The sequence below is a fragment of the Nansenia antarctica genome, assembly GCF_963989245.1.
Source record: "Nansenia antarctica genome assembly, contig: SCAFFOLD_123, whole genome shotgun sequence".
Lineage (NCBI taxonomy): Eukaryota > Metazoa > Chordata > Actinopteri > Argentiniformes > Microstomatidae > Nansenia > Nansenia antarctica.
Window position 1 is genome coordinate 272,501 of NW_027663086.1, and position 22,500 is coordinate 295,000.

Genomic DNA, 22,500 nt, shown 5'->3' on the forward strand with positions numbered 1-22,500 from the left:
TTTGTGTTCAGAGATATTGACGATCTGTGTTACTTGTTAGCACTGAGCAGAAGGCTGTTGAATGTTTAGTTCCTGCTTGAGGTTGTGGTTCCTACATTCACATTTACATTTCTGGCATTTAGCAGACGTCTTATTCTGAATCATCAATTCACCAGTCGCTCCTGTTTCAGGATCGTTAGATGTGTTGGTGTGTTTCTCCCTGATGCTGCTCACAACGCTTACAACCTCCATGCTCCACTGTGTGTGTGTGTGTGTGTGTCTTCTCCCTGATGCTGCTTACAACTTCAAAGTTCCGCTCTCTCAGATGATGCAATGATGTCCATTCATATAATTATATACGGCGGCCAAGCAAAACATAATTTTTCTGTGTTTGTTTGTGCATATTGCAGTCGTGGGTGGGTGTGTGTGTGTGTGTGTGTGTGTGTGTGCGTGTGCGCGCACAAGCAAAAAATACATTTTGAAATCATTTCTGTGTTTGTATGTGCGTGTTGCAGTCGTATGTGTGTGTGAGCAGGTGTGTGTGTGAGCAGGTGTGTGTGTGTGTGTGTGTGTGAGCAGGTGTGTGTGTGTGTGTGTGTGTGTGTGAGCAGGTGTGTGTGCGTCCTGTCTGAGCTCATCCTGCCCTGAGCTGATGTATCCTGCCCTCTGTTGTCTGTCGCCTCAGGGTGTGTGTGTGTGTGTGTGTGTGTGTGTGTGTGTGTGTGTGTGTGTGTGCTGTCTGAGCTGATGTGTCCTGCCCTCTCTGTCTTGTGTGTGTGTGTGTGTGTGTGTGTGTGTGTGTGTGTGTGTGTGTGTGCTGTCTGAGCTGATGTGTCCTGCCCTCTCTGTCTTGTGTGTGTGTGTGTGTGTGTGTGTGTGCTGTCTGAGCTGATGTGTCCTGCCCTCTCTGTCTTGTGTGTGTGTGTGTGTGTGTGTGCTGTCTGAGCTGATGTGTCCTGCCCTCTCTGTCTTGTGTGTGTGTGTGTGTGTGTGTGTGTGTGTGTGTGTGTGTGTGTGTGTGTGTGTGTGTGTGTCGGGGCTGACGTGTCTCTGTGTCTCTCTCAGATGCGATGCTGCTGGTGGCAGACAGGCTGGAGGGTCCCTTCAACATCGAGGCCGTCATGGAGCCCATCGACGTCCAGATCTCAGAGGCCATCATGACCCTGCAGGACAACAGCATGCAGGTGTCAGCCAAGGTACGGCCCGCTGGGGACGTCTGGGAGACAACTGAATCCTCTGACGGTCCAGCTAACATTGTTGTCTGATGTTATGTTGAGAATTTGTGTATTTCTGAAGATATTGTACTACTAGTTTGTGAAGAGAAGCCTTGAAACGCTTCAAACGTTTTCAGCAGAGGCGATAATAGAGTGGCTGACTGACACTTCAAAGTTCACAGTTGAATCCTCTGAAAGAAACTGTCGAGATGAACTGAATAGAGAGAGAGAGAGAGAGAGAGAGAGAGAGAGAGAGAGAGAGAGAGAGAGAGAGAGAGAGAGAGAGAGTGGGGGGCGGGGGCGGTGGTGGTGAAGGTTGAGGGTGTACATGATGTGTGTTTCATAAAAAGGGAACATTCCTTTGGGTTTCATAACATTTCTTTTTGTTAAGGATCGTTAAATCCTGCATTGGAATTGTTTGTTCACATCCCCGTACGGAGACAAGAAACGAGTGTAAACCCACATACTGGTGTCAGGACATGAGTTTGCTTCAAGCGCGTGCAAGAACCATGTTTTGTTTCTTTATATTTTATTTCTGGAGTTGTGTTTTGTGCCCCTCTGGTGGACCTCAGCCCCCCTCCCTGATGGAGACACATCAAGGTCAGAGGTCAGAGTGAAACACGTCATCTCTCCTCTCCTTCTCTTTCCCTGCCCACCACTGGGTCTTACACAGAGCCACCAGACTGTAGCTTTGTCTCCAGGTCCACACCTGAGAGAGACGCCTGAGAGAGACACCTGAGAGAGACACCTGAGAGAGACACCTGAGAGAGACACCTGAGAGAGACACCTGAGAGAGACGCCTGAGAGAGACGCCTGAGAGAGACACCTGAGAGAGACACCTGAGAGAGACACCTGAGAGAGACACCTGAGAGAGACACCTGAGAGAGACACCTGAGAGAGACACCTGAGAGAGACACCTGAGAGAGACGCCTGAGAGAGACACCTGAGAGAGACACCTGAGAGAGACACCTGAGAGAGACACCTGAGAGAGACACCTGAGAGAGACACCTGAGAGAGACACCTGAGAGAGACACCTGAGAGAGACACCTGAGAGAGACGCCTGAGAGAGACGCCTGAGAGAGACGCCTGAGAGAGACGCCTGAGAGAGACGCCTGAGAGAGACACCTGAGAGAGAGACACCTGAGAGAGAGACACCTGAGAGAGAGACACCTGAGAGAGACACCTGAGAGAGACACCTGAGAGAGACACCTGAGAGAGACCGGTAAAACTGGCCAGGTGCCAGGAAAAGCGGGAAACACAAAATGTCATCGGTCGAAACGCCAGCACCATTACCGGTGTTCTGTCAACGTAGCTGCCTTGTCACTGTAGCTGCCTTGCCAATGTATGCTGCCTTGTCAATGTGGCTGCCATGTCAATGTATGCTACCTTGTCAATGTGGCTGCCTTGCCAATGTAGCTGCCTTGTCAATAATATGCTGCCTTGTCAATGTAGCTGCCTTGTCAATGTATACTGCCTTGTCAATGTTACTGCCATGTCAATGTATGCTGCCTTGTCAATATAGCTGCCTTGTCAATATAGCTGCCATGTCAATGTAGCTGCCTTGCCAATGTATGCTGCCTTGTCAATGTCTGCTGCCTTGTCAATGTCTGCTGCCTTGTTAAGGTATGCTGCCTTGTCAATGTCTGCTGCCTTGTCAATGTATGCTGCCTTGTCAATGTAGCTGCCTTGTCAATGTATGCTGCCTTGTCAATGTAGCTGCCTTGTCAATGAAGCTGCCTTGTCAATGTATGCTGCCTTGTCAATGTAGCTGCCTTGTCAATGTATGCTGCCTTGTCAATGTAGCTGCCTTGTCAATGTATGCTGCCTTGTCAATGTAGCTGCCTTGTCAATGAAGCTGCCTTGTCAATGTATGCTGCCTTGTCAATGTCTGCTGCCTTGTCAATGTAGCTGCCTTGTCAATGTATGCTGACTTGTAAATGTAGCTGCCTTGTCAATGTATGCTGCCTTGTCAATGTAGCTGCCTTGTCAATGTATGCTGCCTTGTCAATGTAGCTGCCTTGTCAATGTATGCTGCCTTGTCAATGTATGCTGCCTTGTCAATGTATGCTCTCTTGTCAATGCCTGCTGCCTTGTCAATGTATGCTGCCTTGTCAATGTAGCTGCCTTATCAATGTAACTGCCCTGTCAATGTAGCTGCCTTGTCAATGTAGCTCTCTTGTCAATGCCTGCTGCCTTGTCAATGTCTGCTGCCTTGTCAATGTATTCTGCCTTGTCAATGTAGCTGCCTTGTCAATGTCTGCTGCCTTGTCAATGTATGCTGCCTTGTCAATGTAGCTGCCTTGTCAATGTCTGCTGCCTTGTCAATGTAGCTGCCTTGTCAATGTAGCTGCTTTGTCAATGTAACTGCCTTGTCAATGTATGCTGCTTTGTCAATGTAGCTGCCTTGTCAATGTATGCTGCTTTGTCAATGTCTGCTGCCTTGTCAATGTATGCTGCTTTGTCAATGTATGCTGCATTGTCAAGGTATGCTGCCTTGTCAATGTAGCTGCCTTGTCAATGTAGCTGCCTTGTCAATGTATGCTGCCTTGTCAATGTAGCTGCCTTGTCAATGTCTGCTGCCATGTCAATGTAGCTGCCTTGTCAATGTAGCTGCCTTGTCAATGTAGCTGCCTTGTCAATGTAACTGCCTTGTCAATGTAGCTGCCTTGTCAATGTAGCTGCCTTGTCAATGTAGCTGCCTTGTCAATGTAGCTGCCTTGTCAATGTATGCTGCTTTGTCAATGTATGCTGCATTGTCAAGGTATGCTGCCTTGTCAATGTAGCTGCCTTGTCAATGTAGCTGCCTTGTCAATGTAGCTGCCTTGTCAATGTATGCTGCCTTGTCAATGTAGCTGCCTTGTCAATGTCTGCTGCCATGTCAATGTAGCTGCCTTGTCAATGTAGCTGCCTTGTCAATGTAGCTGCCTTGTCAAACAATATTGTGACTGCTCCTGGTGTTTCTGGACACCTCTCGGAAATGAGAAAGACGTCAAATTCGTCTTTAAAGTTTTTTTTTTTTTCTTTCAGATTTTCGTTTTTTTTAGCTAACATTCAACTCGAAGATGTGAAGTACCCACTCGTTATTTTTCCGAACAGTTTTACGTTCATTAAATAAGTGTAATCTATAACACAATGACTTCGTTTCTTGTTGTTTGATGGGGATTCATTATCTTTGATGGGGATTTTCTGTGCTTAGTGATTTCCGGTGTAGCAACTTTCAAATACTCATGTCGTCTTCAATTTGTTTCCGATTTCAATGTATGATGCATCATTTGAAAGCTTACAATCTGTAGTTTAAGCACATGTACAAAACTGAAAAATGATTTCGCCTACAGGTAGCCCTTTTCATTGGGCTGTGTCACAATTATGTCCGCTGAGTATGAGTAGGGGAGCGCGGGGTGTGTTGTCACACGCTGTCACAACATTTACAAAGATATAAATGCCTCTATGGAAAGAGGCCACTGCAAGCTCTCTCTCCCTCCCTCTCTCTCCCTTGAACTTGGCCAGTTGTCACTCTCACTAATCCACGCTGGCGTTGTGTTTGTTTGTGGTTGTTTGTTTCTCTCGAGGCTCACGAGAAGCAGAGGAATACCTTTCATAGAAAACCACGTCCACAATGGCCCAGTGTCAATAGAGACCATTCATAGAGAACCACATCCATAATGACAGTGTATAAGAGGTGGCTCAGTCAATGTTTTATTTTATACCCTCCCACAGAAATGTTTCATGGGGCATTTGAATGGATGTTTTAATTTCCTGTAAGATGTTTCATCTGGCTGGAGCGACAGAAGAGTCTGTTGTGGAGTCTTTAGACTGTTCTAGAAGGATTCTCTGGTATGCATACGGTCCAGTACTGTTCCCAGCAGTAACGAGTACCACGTTATCCTCTCTCTCTCTCTGTCTCTCTCTCTCTCTCCCTCTCTGTCTCTCTCTCTCTCTCTCTCTGTCTCTCTCTCTGTCTCTCTCTCTCTCTCTCTACCTCTCTCTCTCTCTGTCTCTCTCTCTCTCCCTCTCTGTCTCTCTCTCTCTCTCTCTCTCTCTCCCTCTCTGTCTCTCTCTCTCTCCCTCTCTGTCTCTCTCTCTCTCCCTCTCTGTCTCTCTCTCTCTCTCTCTACCTCTCTCTTTCTCTCTCTCTCTCTCTCTCTCTCTTTCTCTTTCTCTTTCTCTCTACCTCTCTCTCTCTCTCTCTCTCTCTCTCTTTCTCTTTCTCTCTCTCTCTCTCTCTCTCTCTCTCTTTCTCTTTCTCTTTCTCTCTACCTCTCTCCCCCCTCTCTCTCTCTCTCTCTCTCTCTCTCTCTCTCCCTCTCTCTCTCTCTGTCTCTCTCTCTCTCTGTCTCTCTCTCTCTCTCTCTCTATCTACCTCTCTCTCTCTCTCTTTCTCTCTCTCTCTCTCTCTCTATCTACCTCTCTCTCTCTCTCTCTCTCTCTCTCTCTCTGTCTCTCTCTCTCTCCCTCTCTGTCTCTCTCTCTCTCTCCCTCTCTGTCTCTCTCTCTCTCTCTCTCTCTATCTACCTCTCTCTCTCTCTCTTTCTCTCTCTCTCTCTCTCTCTCTCTCTCTCTCTCTCTCTCTCTCTCTCTTTCTCTTTCTCTTTCTCTCTACCTCTCTCCCCCTCTCTCTCTCTCTCTCTCTCTCTCTCTCTCTCTCTCTCTCTCTCTCTCTCCCTCTCTCTCTCTCTGTCTCTCTCCCTCTATCTCTCTATCTCCCCTCCTCCCTCCCTCCCCCCCATCCAGGGTACATTACAGTAATTGTTGCCTCCTTCTCTCCAGTGTGGTGGTGGTGGCAGTAATTGGGGTCTATATTTCTCGGGGGGTAATTGCAGGTCTTTCAAGGATGCGGCCAACCGAAAGCCTCTGGGATGGGCAGGTCTGCCCGGGGCGTCTCCGACGTGTTCAACGCCCGCTTCAGACCCTACAGCCCTGAGGAGAGACCCACCACCGCAGCTGGCACCAGCCTGGACAGACTGGTAAGGAGGAGGGCTCTCACACGCACCATCGCATTGACGCTCTAAGGCGCATGCCACGTAATCGCAGGGTTCCCACGGTTCGATTCCGGCCATCGACCTATCCAGCATGTCATCCCTCCTCTCTCTCTCTCACACATCTTTCCTGTCATCCCTCCTCTCTCTCTCACCCATCCTTCCTGTCATCCCTCTCTCTTTCTCTCACCCATCCTTATCATCCCTCCTCTCTCTCCCTCACCCATCCTTCCTGTCATCCCTCCTCTCTCTCTCTCTCCTCTCTCTCTCCCATCCTTCTTGTCATCCCTCCTCTCTCTCTCACCCATCCTTCCTGTCAAATCTCTACTGTCTCTATCCCAATAAAGCAGAAATGCCTCCCCAAAAAACACACATATTGATGCATTGACGTCAATGAGGAGTTAGGAAGAGTTTCCAGTTATCAAACTCTGACTCAGGTCAGGATTGGTTCGGCCCTGCAGAGCAGATCTGGGCTCTCTGACTCAGGTCAGGATTGGTTCGGCCCTGCAGAGCAGATCTGGGCTCTGTGAGATCAGAAGCGTTGGAAGCCTCTGTGTACCAGGGGAGGCTGGCGGAGGCAGACATCCCACCGTAGGCTCGTTGGAACGTAGCGAAACGCAACCAGGAAACGGCGCGCCATCGTTTTCGAGGGGGAGGGAAGGGGGGAGGGAAGGGGGGAGGGAAGGGGGGAGGCAGGGGGGAGGGAGGGAGGGAGGGGGATTTGATATCCCAGCAGTGTTATTTCTCAGATCCTGTGGTGGCTGTTGGTTTCCTGACTAATGCATTTATATCACAATGCTCCTGGTATGTTTTGTCTCTCGCTCTCGCTCTCGCTCTCTCTCTTTCTCTCTCTCTCGTTCTCTCTCTATTTTTTCAATAAAATTCCTGTTCTTGTGTTTTTCCTGCGCTGCTCCCAGAGGAGTGTCTGGAGGACGATGCAACACAGCGTAAGCCTCCTTGTGTTCTTGTATCTAATATACTGTATATTAATAATATATATAACCTCCATCTCTCATCTGTATATAACCTCCATCTCTCATCTGTCTATAACCTCCATCTCTCATCTGTCTATAACCTCCATCTCTCATCTGTCTATAACCTCCATCTCTCATCTGTATATAACCTCCATCTCTCATCTGTATATAACCTCCATCTCTCATCTGTATATAACCTCCATCTCTCATCTGTCTATAACCTCCATCTCTCATCTGTCTATAACCTTCATCTCTCATCTGTATATAACCTCCATCTCTCATCTGTATATAACCTCCATCTCTCATCTGTCTATAACCTCCATCTCTCATCTGTATATAACCTCCATCTCTCATCTGTCTATAACCTCCATCTCTCATCTGTATATAACCTCCATCTCTCATCTGTATATAACCTCCATCTCTCATCTGTATATAACCTTCATCTCTCATCTGTCTATAACCTCCATCTCTCATCTGTCTATAACCTCCATCTCTCATCTGTATATAACCTCCATCTCTCATCTGTATATAACCTCCATCTCTCATCTGTATATAACCTCCATCTCTCATCTGTATATAACCTCCATCTCTCATCTGTCTATAACCTCCATCTCTCATCTGTATATAACCTCCATCTCTCATCTGTATATAACCTCCATCTCTCATCTGTCTATAACCTCCATCTCTCATCTGTCTATAACCTTCATCTCTCATCTGTATATAACCTCCATCTCTCATCTGTCTATAACCTCCATCTCTCATCTGTATATAACCTCCATCTCTCATCTGTATATAACCTCCATCTCTCATCTGTATATAACCTCCATCTCTCATCTGTATATAACCTCCATCTCTCATCTGTCTATAACCTCCATCTCTCATCTGTATATAACCTCCATCTCTCATCTGTATATAACCTCCATCTCTCATCTGTATATAACCTCCATCTCTCATCTGTCTATAACCTCCATCTCTCATCTGTATATAACCTCCATCTCTCATCTGTCTATAACCTCCATCTCTCATCTGTATATAACCTCCATCTCTCATCTGTCTATAACCTCCATCTCTCATCTGTCTATAACCTCCATCTCTCATCTGTATATAACCTCCATCTCTCATCTGTCTATAACCTCCATCTCTCATCTGTATATAACCTCCATCTCTCATCTGTCTATAACCTCCATCTCTCATCTGTATATAACCTCCATCTCTCATCTGTATATAACCTCCATCTCTCATCTGTATATAACCTCCATCTCTCATCTGTATATAACCTCCATCTCTCATCTGTCTATAACCTCCATCTCTCATCTGTATATAACCTCCATCTCTCATCTGTATATAACCTCCATCTCTCATCTGTATATAACCTCCATCTCTCATCTGTATATAACCTCCATCTCTCATCTGTATATAACCTCCATCTCTCATCTGTCTATAACCTCCATCTCTCATCTGTATATAACCTCCATCTCTCATCTGTATATAACCTCCATCTCTCATCTGTATATAACCTCCATCTCTCATCTGTATATAACCTTCATCTCTCATCTGTATATAACCTCCATCTCTCATCTGTCTATAACCTCCATCTCTCATCTGTATATAACCTCCATCTCTCATCTGTCTATAACCTCCATCTCTCATCTGTCTATAACCTCCATCTCTCATCTGTATATAACCTCCATCTCTCATCTGTCTCCTGGAACCCTTCCCATCCCCCCACACACACCCCAAGTCTTTGCCCTCCTCCTGTTTCTTACATTCCTCAGAGTGACATGCAGAGATGGACTGCCTGTGCTGTTGATGGGCGGCAGCATATTTACATGTATTCAGGCTCATTTAAGCATTTAAGCATTTAAGCACAATTGATGGCAGGTTGTTTGCTGTGCTGGCGCGTTAAACTTCATATTATTTCCCATCCATATACAGTATCTCCTGTTCTTATTTTCTTTTTCCTTTGTAGTGATGTTGCTGTTTGGATGTTGTTAATGTGATTGGATGACTGTTTGGGTGTTGCTGATGTGATTGGATGACTGTTTGGGTGTTGCTGATGTGATTGGATGACTGTTTGGATGTTGGAATGTGATTGGATGACTGTTTGGGTGGTGTGACTGTTTACTGAACAACGCTGCTCTAAGGCTGATGGGTCTTTATGTAGAGATGGGTCTTTATGTAGAGATGGGTCTTTATGTAGAGATGGGTCTTTATGTAGAGATGGGTCTTTATGTAGAGATGGGTCTTTATGTAGACATGGGTCTTTATGTAGAGATGGGTCTTTATGTAGAGATGGGTCTTTATGTAGAGATGGGTCTTTATGTAGAGATGGGTCTTTATGTAGAGATGGGTCTTTATGTAGAGATTGGTCTTTATGTAGAGATGGGTCTTTATGTAGAGATTGGTCTTTATGTAGAGACGGGTCTTTATGAAGAGATGGGTCTTTATGTAGAGATGGGTCTTTATGTAGAGATGGGTCTTTATGTAGAGATGGGTCTTTATGTAGAGACGGGTCTTTATGTAGAGATGGGTCTTTATGTAGAGATGGGTCTTTATGTGGAGACGGGTCTTTATGAAGAGACGGGTCTTTATGAAGAGATGGGTCTATGTAGAGATGGGTCTTTATGAAGAGATGGAGGTCTTCAGTCTACGGTGGAAGACAGGTAGTCACTCTGCAGTGTTTGTCACAAGTTCTCACTGCAGTGCTCCTAAAGGCATTTGAGCTGTAAATATCAACTTGAGCTGCTTATAGAAGTTTCAGTTTCAGTAAGTTATTGTTATGACGCGTGTCATAATACAAACAAGCCTTACTGCTGTAAACTCCCACTGGGTTCTGCCCTAAAATCATTGAATTATAAAGAGACAATTTAAAAATTAACATTCTCTATATTCATGGAGCCCAAACATGGGCAATTTGAGTGCTGTCTAGTTTAGAACAATGCCTGGTTAGTCCTGTCTTAGTTTACTAACTGACTAACTGACTAACTGACTTTACTTACTGTCTTAAGTTTAGTCCAGATGCTTGTGTGTTTGTGTAGCTTGCACTGTCTCATTTCACGTTTGTTAGCGCTATTTTTCATTGTGTATCGTCCTTGAATTTGAGTTCTAGACAACGAATGCATCAATGTGTCAGGATGTAATTTTTATTTTGAAAAAGGTGCCAAATTAACACCACGTCTTTTGCTGATCTAATTATACCGTTTTCCTCCACTTCACACTAAACAGATCATCACACTAGTCTGTCTGTCATCACCGCCGTTGTGTATCACTTCTCCAGTTAAGTGGCAACTCACGGTTAGATGTTTTCACTTTTCACTGGTTTACGAACACGAAACGGTGATGGACGAGGATGCGGTTGGCAGGGGGAAGAGGAGAGGAGGAGGAGAGGAGGGGAAGAGGAGAGGAAGAGGAGAGGAAGAGGAGAGCGCCGCTCGCTCGTAGAAAGCAAAGCTCTCTATGTCTCAGTGTCCACACAGCCAGTTTTGAAATCGTTCTAGAACCGAGGGACATTCCGTATTCCGTCGGACGGTTTAAGTTACAGCTTAATGGAGTCGGAGCCTTTCAGACGCTCCGCTCGCCTCTATTCTGGCTCTCTCCCCGAAGCCACGACGCTACTTCCTGTCTGGGCCAGTGGGCAGAGTAAACCCAGTCAGAGTGGAGGCTAACTCACGCTACTGGGCACATCCAGCTAATGTCTCTGTTACAGTAAAAACCACTGTGGCGTGAGAGAGAGACGGTAGGATGGTTGTTGTTGAGGTATTTCTTTCATATTTTTTACAACGTGGCTGGCGAGGGAAGGTGGAAGCACTTTGACTGTCATTTCTCGGGCAAAAGGACCTTTACTGTTGTGGAGCTTTTTACCCTGGCGAGGGGGAGGGGCAAGATAGATAGATAGACTTTATTTGTCATTGTTACAGTACAGGTACCAAACAACGAAATTTAGGAGGGGGGGCTCCCCTGGTGTTTAGGAAAGGAAAAAGAAACACATTTTGGAAAAAGCATAGATGCATAAAATCACAAGAAGGTAAGGAGCTGGTTTACATCAATAGAGGCTATGTACACAATCCACTGTACTATACTGCACAGATAGTCAACTAGGGTTGTCATATTTCACAAGAAAGTATTTTTTCACATTATTTTAAAGTGTCACAGTTTGCAGGTTTGAAAATGTACATGTTTGTGCCTCAGCACTAGCTGCCATACAATCCGTCCGGACTGTCCTGGGCCCAGAACTTAGGCCTTTTCTGTGTTCAGGGCCTTGACGGCCCTGTGGTAGAAGCTGTCCTTCAGTCTGTTTGTCTTAGCGGCCGGGGTCCTGTACCTCCTGTTCGAGGGCAGCTTGACAAAGTGTTCGTGCCCAGGGTGGGTCGGGTCCTTGGAGATCTTGGAGGCCCTCCTGAGACAGCGTGTTTTGTACAGCTCCTCCAGAGAGGGGAGGGTGGCGCCGGTGATCCTCTGTGCTGTTCTCACGACTCTCTGTAGATCGCTTCTCTCCGCTGCCGTGCAGCTGTGGTACCAGTTGGAGATGCCGAAGGTGAGGATACTCTCCACTGCGCCGTGGTAGAAGGCCACCAGCATCTCCTGCTTGCTGTGTTGTTTCTTGAGGCATCTCAGGGTGTATAGCCGCTGTTGTGCCCTCTTGATGGTGCCTTTAGTGTTGTCCTTCCAGGCCAGGTCATCCCGCATGATGTGTCCCAGGAATCGGAGGTTTGAGACTTTCTCCACGCTCTCTCCGTCGATGAGCAGGGGCAGGATCTCGGACTTTTTCCTCCTGAAGTCTACGATGAATTCCTGGGTCTTTGACTTGTTTAGCAGCAGGTTGTTAACCTTGCACAGCTTGCTCAATTGCTCTACCTCATCCCTGTACGCCGCCTCGTCCACCCCCGAGATACATCCCACCACGGTGGTGTCGTCTGCAAACTTTACGATGTAGTTGCTGGGGTGGATGGGGGTGAAGTCGTGGGTGTAGAGGTTGTAGAGGATGGGGCTTAGCACGCAGCCCTGGGGTGACCCAGTGCTGAGGCTGAGGGCTGTGGAGGTGTGGGGGCCCACCCGCACCCTCTGGGGGCGGTCGGTCAGGAAGTCCTTGATCCACGCACATATAGAGTGTGATAGACCCAGGTCTAGTAGTTTGGTCACTAGCCTGTCTGGAAGGATGGTGTTAAAGGCGGAGCTGAAGTCCACGAAGAGCAGTCTCGCGTAGCTGTTTCCCCTCTCCAGGTGGGATAGAGTGGAGAGTCGTCGCTATGGCGTCCTCTGTGGACCTGTGGGCTCTGTAGGCGAACTGGTATGGATCCAGGTTGGGCGGGAGGCGTGTGAGTATGTGGGCCCGGACTAGTTTCTCGAAGCACTTCATGATGATTGGTGTGAGTGCCACCGGGCGGTAGTCGTTTAGGCAGCTCACCGTGCTTTTCTTCGTGACTGGGATGATAGTTGAGGTTTTCAGGCAGGGTGGGACGGTGGCCTGGGACAGGGACTGGTTAAAGATGTTGGTGAAAACCCCGGCCAGCTGGTCGGCGCAGTCTCTCAGCACCCATCCCAGGATGCCATCCGGCCCCGAGGCTTTCCTGGGGTCCACCGCCTTCAGTACGCGTCTCACCTCGTGCTCTGTGAGGGTGAGGCTGCTGAGAGCTGGAGAGAGTGGTGTCTGTGTTGTGGTTACCTCCGTTCGCCCCTCGTCGAACCGGGCGTAGAAGGTGTTCAGCTTTCCCGCCAGCAGGGGGTCGTCCTCTGCGGCTGTGAGCCTGTTGGCTCTGAAGTTTGTCATCTGCTGAACCCCCTGCCACATCCGCCTGGAGTCGTTGTTCAGGAGGCATTCCTCAATCTTCTCTCTGTGCTCTGCCTTGGCCGCTTTGATGCCGCGCTTTAGGTTGGCCCTGGTGGAGCTGTACAGCGGTGTGCGCTTCCCTGCGAAGAGGAGGAGGTGGAGGGGGAAGAGGAAGAGGAGGAGGAGGGGGAAGAGGAAGAGGAGCAGGAGGGGGAAGAGGAAGAGGAGGAGGAGGGGGAAGAGGAGCAGGAGGGGGAAGAGGAAGAGGAAGAGGAGCAGGAAGAAGAGGAGGAGGTGGAGGAGGAGGAGGAGGGGGAGGTGGAGGAGGGAAGGGAAGGTAGAAGCACTTTGAGTGTAATTTCTTGGGCCAAAGGAGCTTTACTGTTGTGGAGCTTCTTACCCTGGCAGAGTTTTATAGCTACAGCGTTAAGTGAAGATTCACATGGAGAGATTAGAGGGATGCAGGTTAATAGTTAAGTGGAGATTCACATGGAGAGATTAGAGGGATGCAGGTTAATAATCAATAAAGTCAAACCACCAGAACGGCTGAGCTGCTGTCCATGTAGGAGATGAAACATGGCGTACAGGGCAGTGTCAGTACTACTGTTTAACATGGAGGACGCACACACACGTTAGTAGAGTCCAGGGGAGGCTGGGGGAGGTAGAACACCAGGGGGAGGCTGGGGGAGGTAGAACACCAGGGGAGGCTGGGGGAGGTAGAACACCAGGGGAGGCTGGAGGAGGTAGAACACCAGGGGAGGCTGGAGAAGGTAGAACACCAGGGGAGGCTGGGGGAGGTAGAACACCAGGGGAGGCTGGTGGAGGTAGAACACCAGGGGAGGCTGGTGATGGTAGAACACCAGGGGAGGCTGGGGGAGGTAGAACACCAGGGGAGGCTGGGGGAGGTAGAACACCAGGGGAGGCTGGGGGAGGTAGAACACCAGGGGAGGCTGGGGGAGGTAGAACACCAGGGGAGGCTGGGGGAGGTAGAACACCAGGGGAGGCTGGGGGAGGTAGACATCGGAGGACGGTGATGTCTACCTCCACCAGCCTCCCCTGATGCAGGAGGCCGTAGAAGAAGAAGAAAAAAGTAGAACCGTTGTTTTCCTCATGAATAACCAGAGGAGCTGCTGTGTTGCTAACGGTTACAGAGTTCAGTGCGTTCCATTAGCAGATCCATTACGTTTAATTCCTACGATGGCAAAGCTTCTATTACACAGTGGCAAAGCCTAATTACACAGTGGCAAAGCCTTATTACACAGTGGCAAAGCCTTATTACACAGTGGCAAAGCCTTATTACACAGTGGCAAAGCCTTATTACACAGTGGCAAAGCCTTATTACACAGTGGCACAGCCTTATTACACAGTGGCAAAGCCTTATTACACAGTGGCACAGCCTTATTACACAGTGGCAAAGCCTTATTACACAGTGGCACAGCCTTATTACACAGTGGCAAAGCCTTATTACACAGTGGCACAGCCTTATTACACAGTGGCAAAGCCTTATTACACAGTGGCAAAGCCTTATTACACAGTGGCAAAGCCTTATTACACAGTGGCACAGCCTTATTACACAGTGGCAAAGCCTTATTACACAGTGGCACAGCCTTATTACACAGTGGCAAAGCCTTATTACACAGTGGCAAAGCCTTATTACACAGTGGCAAAGCCTTATTACACAGTGGCAAAGCCTTATTACACAGTGGCACAGCCTTATTACACAGTGGCAAAGCCTTATTACACAGTGGCACAGCCTTATTACACAGTGGCAAAGCCTTATTACACAGTGGCACAGCCTTATTACACAGTGGCAAAGCCTTATTACACAGTGGCAAAGCCTTATTACACAGTGGCAAAGCCTTATTACACAGTGGCAAAGCCTTATTACACAGTGGCACAGCCTTATTACACAGTGGCAAAGCCTTATTACACAGTGGCACAGCCTTATTACACAGTGGCAAAGCCTTATTACACAGTGGCAAAGCCTTATTACACAGTGGCACAGCCTTATTACACAGTGGCAAAGCCTTATTACACAGTGGCAAAGCCTTATTACACAGTGGCAAAGCCTTATTACACAGTGGCAGAGGTGTTGTTATGTGAAGTGGGAGACTGTGCAGCCAGGCGTGTTATTCAGAGCAGCTGGGTAAATGAACGTGTTACAACTGTCCTGCTCCCCCTGTGGCTGTGTGGTGAACTGTCCTGCTCCCCCTGTGGCTGTGTGGTGAACTGTCCTGCTCCCCCTGTGGCTGTGTGGTGAACTGTCCTGCTCCCCCTGTGGCTGTGTGGTGAACTGTCCTGCTCCCCCTGTGGCTGTGTGGTGAACTGTCCTGCTCCCCCTGTGGCTGTGTGGTGAACTGTCCTGCTCCCCCTGTGGCTGTGTACTGAACTGTCCTGCTCCCCCTGTGGCTGTGTGGTGAACTGTCCTGCTCCCCCTGTGGCTGTGTGGTGAACTGTCCTGCTCCCCCTGTGGCTGTGTGGTGAACTGTCCTGCTCCCCCTGTGGCTGTGTGGTGAACTGTCCTGCTCCCCCTGTGGCTGTGTGGTGAACTGTCCTGCTCCCCCTGTGGCTGTGTGGTGAACTGTCCTGCTCCCCCTGTGGCTGTGTGCTGAACTGTCCTGCTCCCCCTGTGGCTGTGTGGTGAACTGTCCTGCTCCCCCTGTGGCTGTGTGGTGAACTGTCCTGCTCCCCCTGTGGCTGTGTGGTGAACTGTCCTGCTCCCCCTGTGGCTGTGTGGTGAACTGTCCTGCTCCCCCTGTGGCTGTGTGGTGAACTGTCCTGCTCCCCCTGTGGCTGTGTGGGCCTGAGAGCCTGAGGCTGGTGTTACAACTGAACTGTCCTGCTCCCCCTGTGGCTGTGTGGGCCTGAGAGCCTGAGGCTGGTGTTACACCTGAACTGTCCTGCTCCCCCTGTGGCTGTGTGGGCCTGAGAGCCTGAGGCTGGTGTTACAACTGAACTGTCCTGCTCCCCCTGTGGCTGTGTGCTGAACTGTCCTGCTCCCCCTGTGGCTGTGTGGGCCTGAGAGCCTGAGGCTGGTGTTACACCTGAACTGTCCTGCTCCCCCTGTGGCTGTGTGGGCCTGAGAGCCTGAGGCTGGTGGTGCATCCTAATGCTTCCCCCTCTCCTCCTCCTCAGATACGTCAGGGCCAGAGGCTGGTGTTGCATCCTAATGCTTCCCCCTCTCCTCCTCCTCAGATACGTCAGGGCCAGGGGCTGGTGTTGCATCCTAATGCTTCCCCCTCTCCTCCTCCTCAGATACGTCAGGGCCAGGGGCTGGTGTTGCATCCTAATGCTTCCCCCTCTCCTCCTCCTCAGATACGTCAGGGCCAGGGGCTGGTGTTGCATCCTAATGCTTCCCCCTCTCCTCCTCAGATACGTCAGGGCCAGGGGCTGGTGTTGCATCCTAATGCTTCCCCCTCCTCTCCTCCTCAGATACGTCAGGGCCAGAGGCTGGTGTTGCATCCTAATGCTTCCCCCTCTCCTCCTCCTCAGATACGTCAGGGCCAGAGGCTGGTGTTGCATCCTATTGCTTCCCCCTCTCCTCCTCAGATACGTCAGGGCCAGAGGCTGGTGTTGCATCCTATTGCTTCCCCCTCTCCTCCTCCTCAAATACGTCAGGGCCAGGGGCTGGTGTTGCATCCTATTGCTTCCCCCTCTCCTCCTCCTCAGATACGTCAGGGCCAGGGACTGGTGTTGCATCCTAATGCTTCCCCCTCTCCTCCTCAGATACGTCAGGGCCAGGGGCTGGTGTTGCATCCTAATGCTTCCCCCTCTCCTCCTCCTCAGATACGTCAGGGCCAGGGGCTGGTGTTGCATCCTAATGCTTCCCCCTCTCCTCCTCCTCAGATATGTCAGGGCCAGAGGCTGTTGTTGCATCCTAATGCTTCCCCCTCTCCTCCTCCTCAGATACGTCAGGGCCAGAGGCTGGTGTTGCATCCTAATGCTTCCCCCTCTCCTCCTCAGATACGTCAGGGCCAGAGGCTGGTGTTGCATCCTATTGCTTCCCCCCTCTCCTCCTCAGATACGTCAGGGCCAGGGGCTGGTATTGCATCCTAATGATTCCCCCTCTCCTCCTCCTCAGATACGTCAGGGCCAGGGGCTGGTGTTGCATCCTATTGCTTCCCCCTCTCCTCCTCAGATATGTCAGGGCCAGAGGCTGGTGTTGCATCCTAATGCTTCCCCCTCTCCTCCTCCTCAGATACGTCAGGGCCAGAGGCTGGTGTTGCATCCTATTGCTTCCCCCCTCTCCTCCTCAGATACGTCAGGGCCAGAGGCTGGTGTTGCATCCTAATGCTTCCCCCTCTCCTCCTCCTCAGATACGTCAGGGCCAGAGGCTGGTGTTGCATCTTATTGCTTCCCCCCTCTCCTCCTCAGATACGTCAGGGCCAGAGGCTGGTGTGGCATCCTAATGCTTCCCCCTCTCCTCCTCCTCAGATACGTCAGGGCCAGAGGCTGGTGTTGCATCTTATTGCTTCCCCCCTCTCCTCCTCAGATACGTCAGGGCCAGAGGCTGGTGTTGCATCCTAATGCTTCCCCCTCATCAGGGTCACATCTGCATAACCTCCTCAGCGTCCTCAGGAGGCAGCAGCAGCTCCTCTTACCTCCATCCATGTCTTCCTCTCGCTCATCCCTTCATTCATCCTCCTGACAACCAACTCAGTGGTGCTCCTCCTCCCCTCTCTCCTCCTCCTCCTCCCCTCTCTCCTCCTCCCCTCTCTCCTCCTCCTCCTCCCCTCTCTCCTCCTCCTCCCCTCTCTCTTCCTCCTCCTCCCCTCTCTCCTCCTCCCCTCTCTCCCCCTTTGGAGATGCACCCATATCCTCTTCTTCAACTCCTCCCTCTCTCTCTCTCTCTCTCTCTCTCTCTCTCTCTCTCTCTCTCTCTCTCTCTCTCTCCTCCAAGGGAACAGGCCACCCCTCTCTCTCTCTCTCTCTTCCCTCTCTCTCTCTCTCTCTCTCTCTCTCTCTCTCTCTCTCTCTCTCCCTCTCTCCCTCCCTCCCTCCTAGGGAACAGGCCACCCCTCTCTCTCTCCTCTCTCTCTCCTCCCTCTCTGCTCCATAATCTCCTCGACTTTCGATCTTGTTCAATCATTCATCTCCTCCTCCGAGGCAAACTCTCAACTTGCCCCCGTTCACCCCCCACCCACACACTTACACACACACACACACACACACACACACACATACACACTCACACACACACACACTCACTCACACACTGTATACACACACACACACTGTACACACACACACTGTATACACACACACACACACGAACACACACACACACACACACACCCACTGTATACACACACACACACTGTATACACACACTGTGTACACACACACACTGCATCGTAGGTGCTTTTCAGAGGGACATGGTGGGGACTGTGGGACTGTGGTGTTGTTGGTGTTGGTGCGCTGGGCCAGATGAGAGTTGTGTGGAGGTGAAATCACTGTTGATAATCTACAGAGGCGCTGAGGAGAACAGGGATGCCATCCTGCCTCATCCAATAGGGAGTGATCTTCTTATCCAATAGGGAGTGATCCTCTCATCCAATAGGGAGTGATCCTCTCATCCAATAGGGAGTGATCTTCTCATCCAATAGGGAGTGATCCTCTCATCCAATAGGGAGTGATCCTCTCATCCAATAGGGAGTGATCTTCTCATCCAATAGGGAGTGATCTTCTCATCCAATAGGGAGTAATTCTCTCATCCAATAGGGAGTGATCTTCTCATCCAATAGGGAGTGATCTTCTCATCCAATAGGGAGTGATCTTCTCATCCAATAGGGAGTGATCTTCTCATCCAATAGGGTGTGATCCTCTCATCCAATAGGGAGTGATTCTCTCATCCAATAGGGAGTAATTCTCTCATCCAATAGGGTGTGATCTTCTCATCCAATAGGGAGTGATCTTCTCATCCAATAGGGTGTGATCCTCTCATCCAATAGGGAGTGATTCTCTCATCCAATAGGGAGTGATCTTCTCATCCAATAGGGAGTGATCTTCTCATCCAATAGGGTGTGATCCTCTCATCCAATAGGGAGTGATCTTCTCATCCAATAGGGAGTGATCTTCTCATCCAATAGGGAGTGATTCTCTCATCCAATAGGGAGTGATCTTCTCATCCAATAGGGAATGATCTTCTCATCCAATAGGGAGTGATCTTCTCATCCAATAGGGTGTGATCCTCTCATCCAATAGGGAGTGATCCTCTCATCCAATAGGGAGTGATCTTCTCATCCAATAGGGAGTGATCCTCTCATCCAATAGGGTGTGATCCTCTCATCCAATAGGGAGTGATCCTCTCATCCAATAGGGAGTGATCCTCTCATCCAATAGGGAGTGATCTTCTCATCCAATAGGGAGTGATCCTCTCATCCAATAGGGAGTGATCTTCTCATCCAATAGGGTGTGATCCTCTCATCCAATAGGGAGTGATCTTCTCATCCAATAGGGAGTGATCCTCTCATCCAATAGGGAGTGATCTTCTCATCCAATAGGGTGTGATCCTCTCATCCAATAGGGTGTGATCCTCTCATCCAATAGGGAGTGATCCTCTCATCCAATAGGGAGTGATCTTCTCATCATCCATGTCAGTGTGAGAGACTCTGACATGTCCACAGAGTCTGTTGTTGGTTGGGGAATCAGAGCGATATCTCATAGATCCCCTGTGGAGAGCCTCTATACTTCTACTGCAGGATAGATAGAGATTTAATAGATTCATAGAAGATTTAGAGGATCTACAGTATATTATTAAGGCTTGTCTGCTTGTCCGGGACAAGTACATTTTATGTTTAGACAAGTGGACTTCCTCCTGCACTTGTCCGACGCACAAGTCAAAACAAAGAGAAACAAATTAATAAATCAATGTGTATTAATATCCGCAAAAACATAATTCCTCCTTCAGTTGTCCGATCGGAAAAGTAATACATGTTTTAACGAGCTATGCCGCACCTCATTCTCGCTGCCTATGAGGCGCGTCATAGCTTGTATCAGAAATGCTAATGCTATTGCGTGCGCGTGACCGTTATTAACTCTACTGCCCGCAAAGGTGCCAATCTTCTTGACCGCGAAGTTGGCTTGTGGAAAATGTATGGAAAAGCGGGAAACGCAAAATGTCATCGGACGAAACACCAGCACCATTGCCGGTGTTCTGTCAACGTAGCTGCCTTGTCAATGTATTCTGCCTTGTCAATGTAGCTGGCTTGTCAATGTAGCTGCCTTGTCAATGTATGCTGCCTTGTCAATGTCTGCTGCCCTTTCAATTTATGCTGCCTTGTCAATGTAGCTGCCTTGTCAATGTATGCTGCCTTGTCAATGTAGCTGCCTTGTCAATGTAGCTGCCTTGTCAATGTAGCTGCCTTGTCAATGTATTCTGCCTGGTCAATGTATGCTGCCTTGTCAATGTATGTTGCTTTGTCAATGTATGCTGCCTTGTCAATGTATGCTGCCTTGTCAATGTAGCTGCCTTGTCAATGTCTGCTGCCTTGTCAATGTAGCTGCCTTGTCAATGTAGCTGCCTTGTCAAACAATATGTCCGCTGAGTAGGGGAGCGCGGCATTGTGCATTTGTGACAATTTTCCCCATCAGCGGGTAAACTGTCACACTACGTCGGGCATGTTGTCACATTATCAACAAATAAGAACACTACTAAGAACTAATTCATTGTGAATATTGATTAGAATTTCAAATTCCAAAACCAAATTCAACTTCATTAAATAACAAAAAATGTAAATCATGCCTAGAGAATCTGGCAAATCATGCCTTTGAATCAAAACATTAATGCTGGCATGACCCCTTTACTTTAAACTTGAAATCGAACGTACTCTGGCGTGCACATAGATCCACAGTAATTGTTATTCCAACACACGTGTCGTCATATTTGGACAAGTAACTTGAGCTCTCGAACAAGTAAAAGATAAGTTCACTTGTCCGAAGGACAAGTACCTGAAAAAGCTTAATGTCAAGCCCTGAGTAATGCTTTGTTGAAGGTGTTTTGTCGTAGCGAAATGTGTCTAGCATCTGTGATATCTCTGTGTGTGTGTGTGTGTGTGTGTGTGTGTGTGTGTGTGTGTGTGTGTGTGGAATATAGAGAAGGACAGTGAGTTTATGTAATATACAGTCCCCGGACACTTTATTAGGAACACCTGCATGACTCCATGGACCCAACCTGCCTTGTGTCAGCAGTCCAAGCTGGTGGAGGTGGTGTGGTGGTGTGGGGAATGTTTTCTTGCACACTTTGGGCCCATTAATACCAATATCCATCATGGCTTGAATGCCACAGCCTGTTTGAGTATTGTTGCTAGTGTTCCTAATAAAGTGTCCTACGGTGAGTGTGTAACAGGCTGGTGATGTATATTAACGGTACACTGGTTCTATTCTCTGGTCTGCTGTTGTCCAGACTCAGTGCAGAGACAGTCTCTCAGTCTCCCAGATTCTTTCCTCAGCAGCACTTTCTGCTCAAAGCACCGAGGTCCTTCTTAATCTAATCACCACAGGCTAGGACTGTTTCATTACCTGCTGCTGGTCCTGGACAGGTTCTATCACAGGCTAGGACTGTTTCATTACCTGCTGCTGGTCCTGGACAGGTTCTATTTGACACTTTCAGAAGGTAGAATAGATGAATCACCTCAGACTCTCTCAGTCTCTCAGTTATGAAACAACTTCAGTTCTGTAGATTAACACTGGAGCTTCTGCATCAAGACTTGCACTCTCCCTCCTCTTTCCCTCTCTCCCTCTGCGTTCTCTCTATCTCCTCCCTCCCCTCTCCCCCCCCCCTGCCCTCTCCTCCCCTCCTGGCCCTCCTCTCCCCCCCTCTCTCTCCTCCCCCCCTCTCTATCCTCCCCCCTCTCTCTCCTCCCCCCTCTCTCTCCTCCCCCCTCTCTCTCCTCCCCTCCTCTCTCTCCTCCCCCCCTCTCTCTCCTCCCCCCTCTCTCTCCTCCCCCCTGCCCTCTCCTCCCCCCCTCTCTCTCCTCCCCCCCTCTCTATCCTCCCCCCCTCTCTCTCCTCCCCCTCTCTCTCCTCCCCTCCTCTCTCTCCTCCCCCCTCTCTCTCCTCCCCCCCTCTCTCTCCTCCCCCCCCCGCCCTCTCCTCCCTCCCCTCTCCCCCCCCTGCCCTCTCCTCCCCCCCGCCCTCTCCTCCCCCCTCTCTCTCCTCCCCTCCTCTCCCCCCCCCTGCCCTCTCCTCCCCCCCGCCCTCTCCTCCCCCCCGCCCTCTCCTCCCCCCCCTCTCTCTCCTCCCCCCCTCTCTCTCCTCCCCCCCTCTCTCTCCTCCCCCCCCCCCTCTCCTCCCCCCCTCTCTCTCCTCCCCCCTCTCTCTACCTCCCCCCCTCTCTCTCTCCCCCCTCTCTCTCCTCCCCCCTCTCTCTCCTCCCCTCCTCTCTCTCCTCCCCCCCTCTCTCTCCTCCCCCCCTCTCTCTCCTCCCCCCCGCCCTCTCCTCCCTCCCCTCTCCCCCCCCCCCCTGCCCTCTCCTCCTCCCCGCCCTCTCCTCCCCCCCTCTCTCTCTCCCCCCCCCTCTCTCTCCTCCTCCCCCTCTCTCTCCTCCCCCCTCTCTCCCTCCCCCCCCTCTTCTCCTCCCCCCCTCTCTC

At 49.8% G+C, this 22,500-nt stretch overlaps 1 protein-coding gene across 1 annotated transcript in view; it reads left to right on the forward strand.

Moving 5' to 3' along the window:
* LOC308175318 (glypican-6-like) overlaps positions 1–22,500 on the forward strand; it is a gene marked incomplete at both ends in the record, with an annotated part of 215,632 nt that overhangs the window by 172,686 nt on the left and 20,446 nt on the right. Inside the window, 3 exons of the mRNA XM_080551002.1 lie at positions 1,045–1,175; positions 6,014–6,157; positions 7,087–7,116. Of these exons, the coding sequence (XP_080407128.1) occupies positions 1,045–1,175; positions 6,014–6,157; positions 7,087–7,116 (305 nt within the window). The remainder of the gene's footprint in view (positions 1–1,044; positions 1,176–6,013; positions 6,158–7,086; positions 7,117–22,500) is intronic.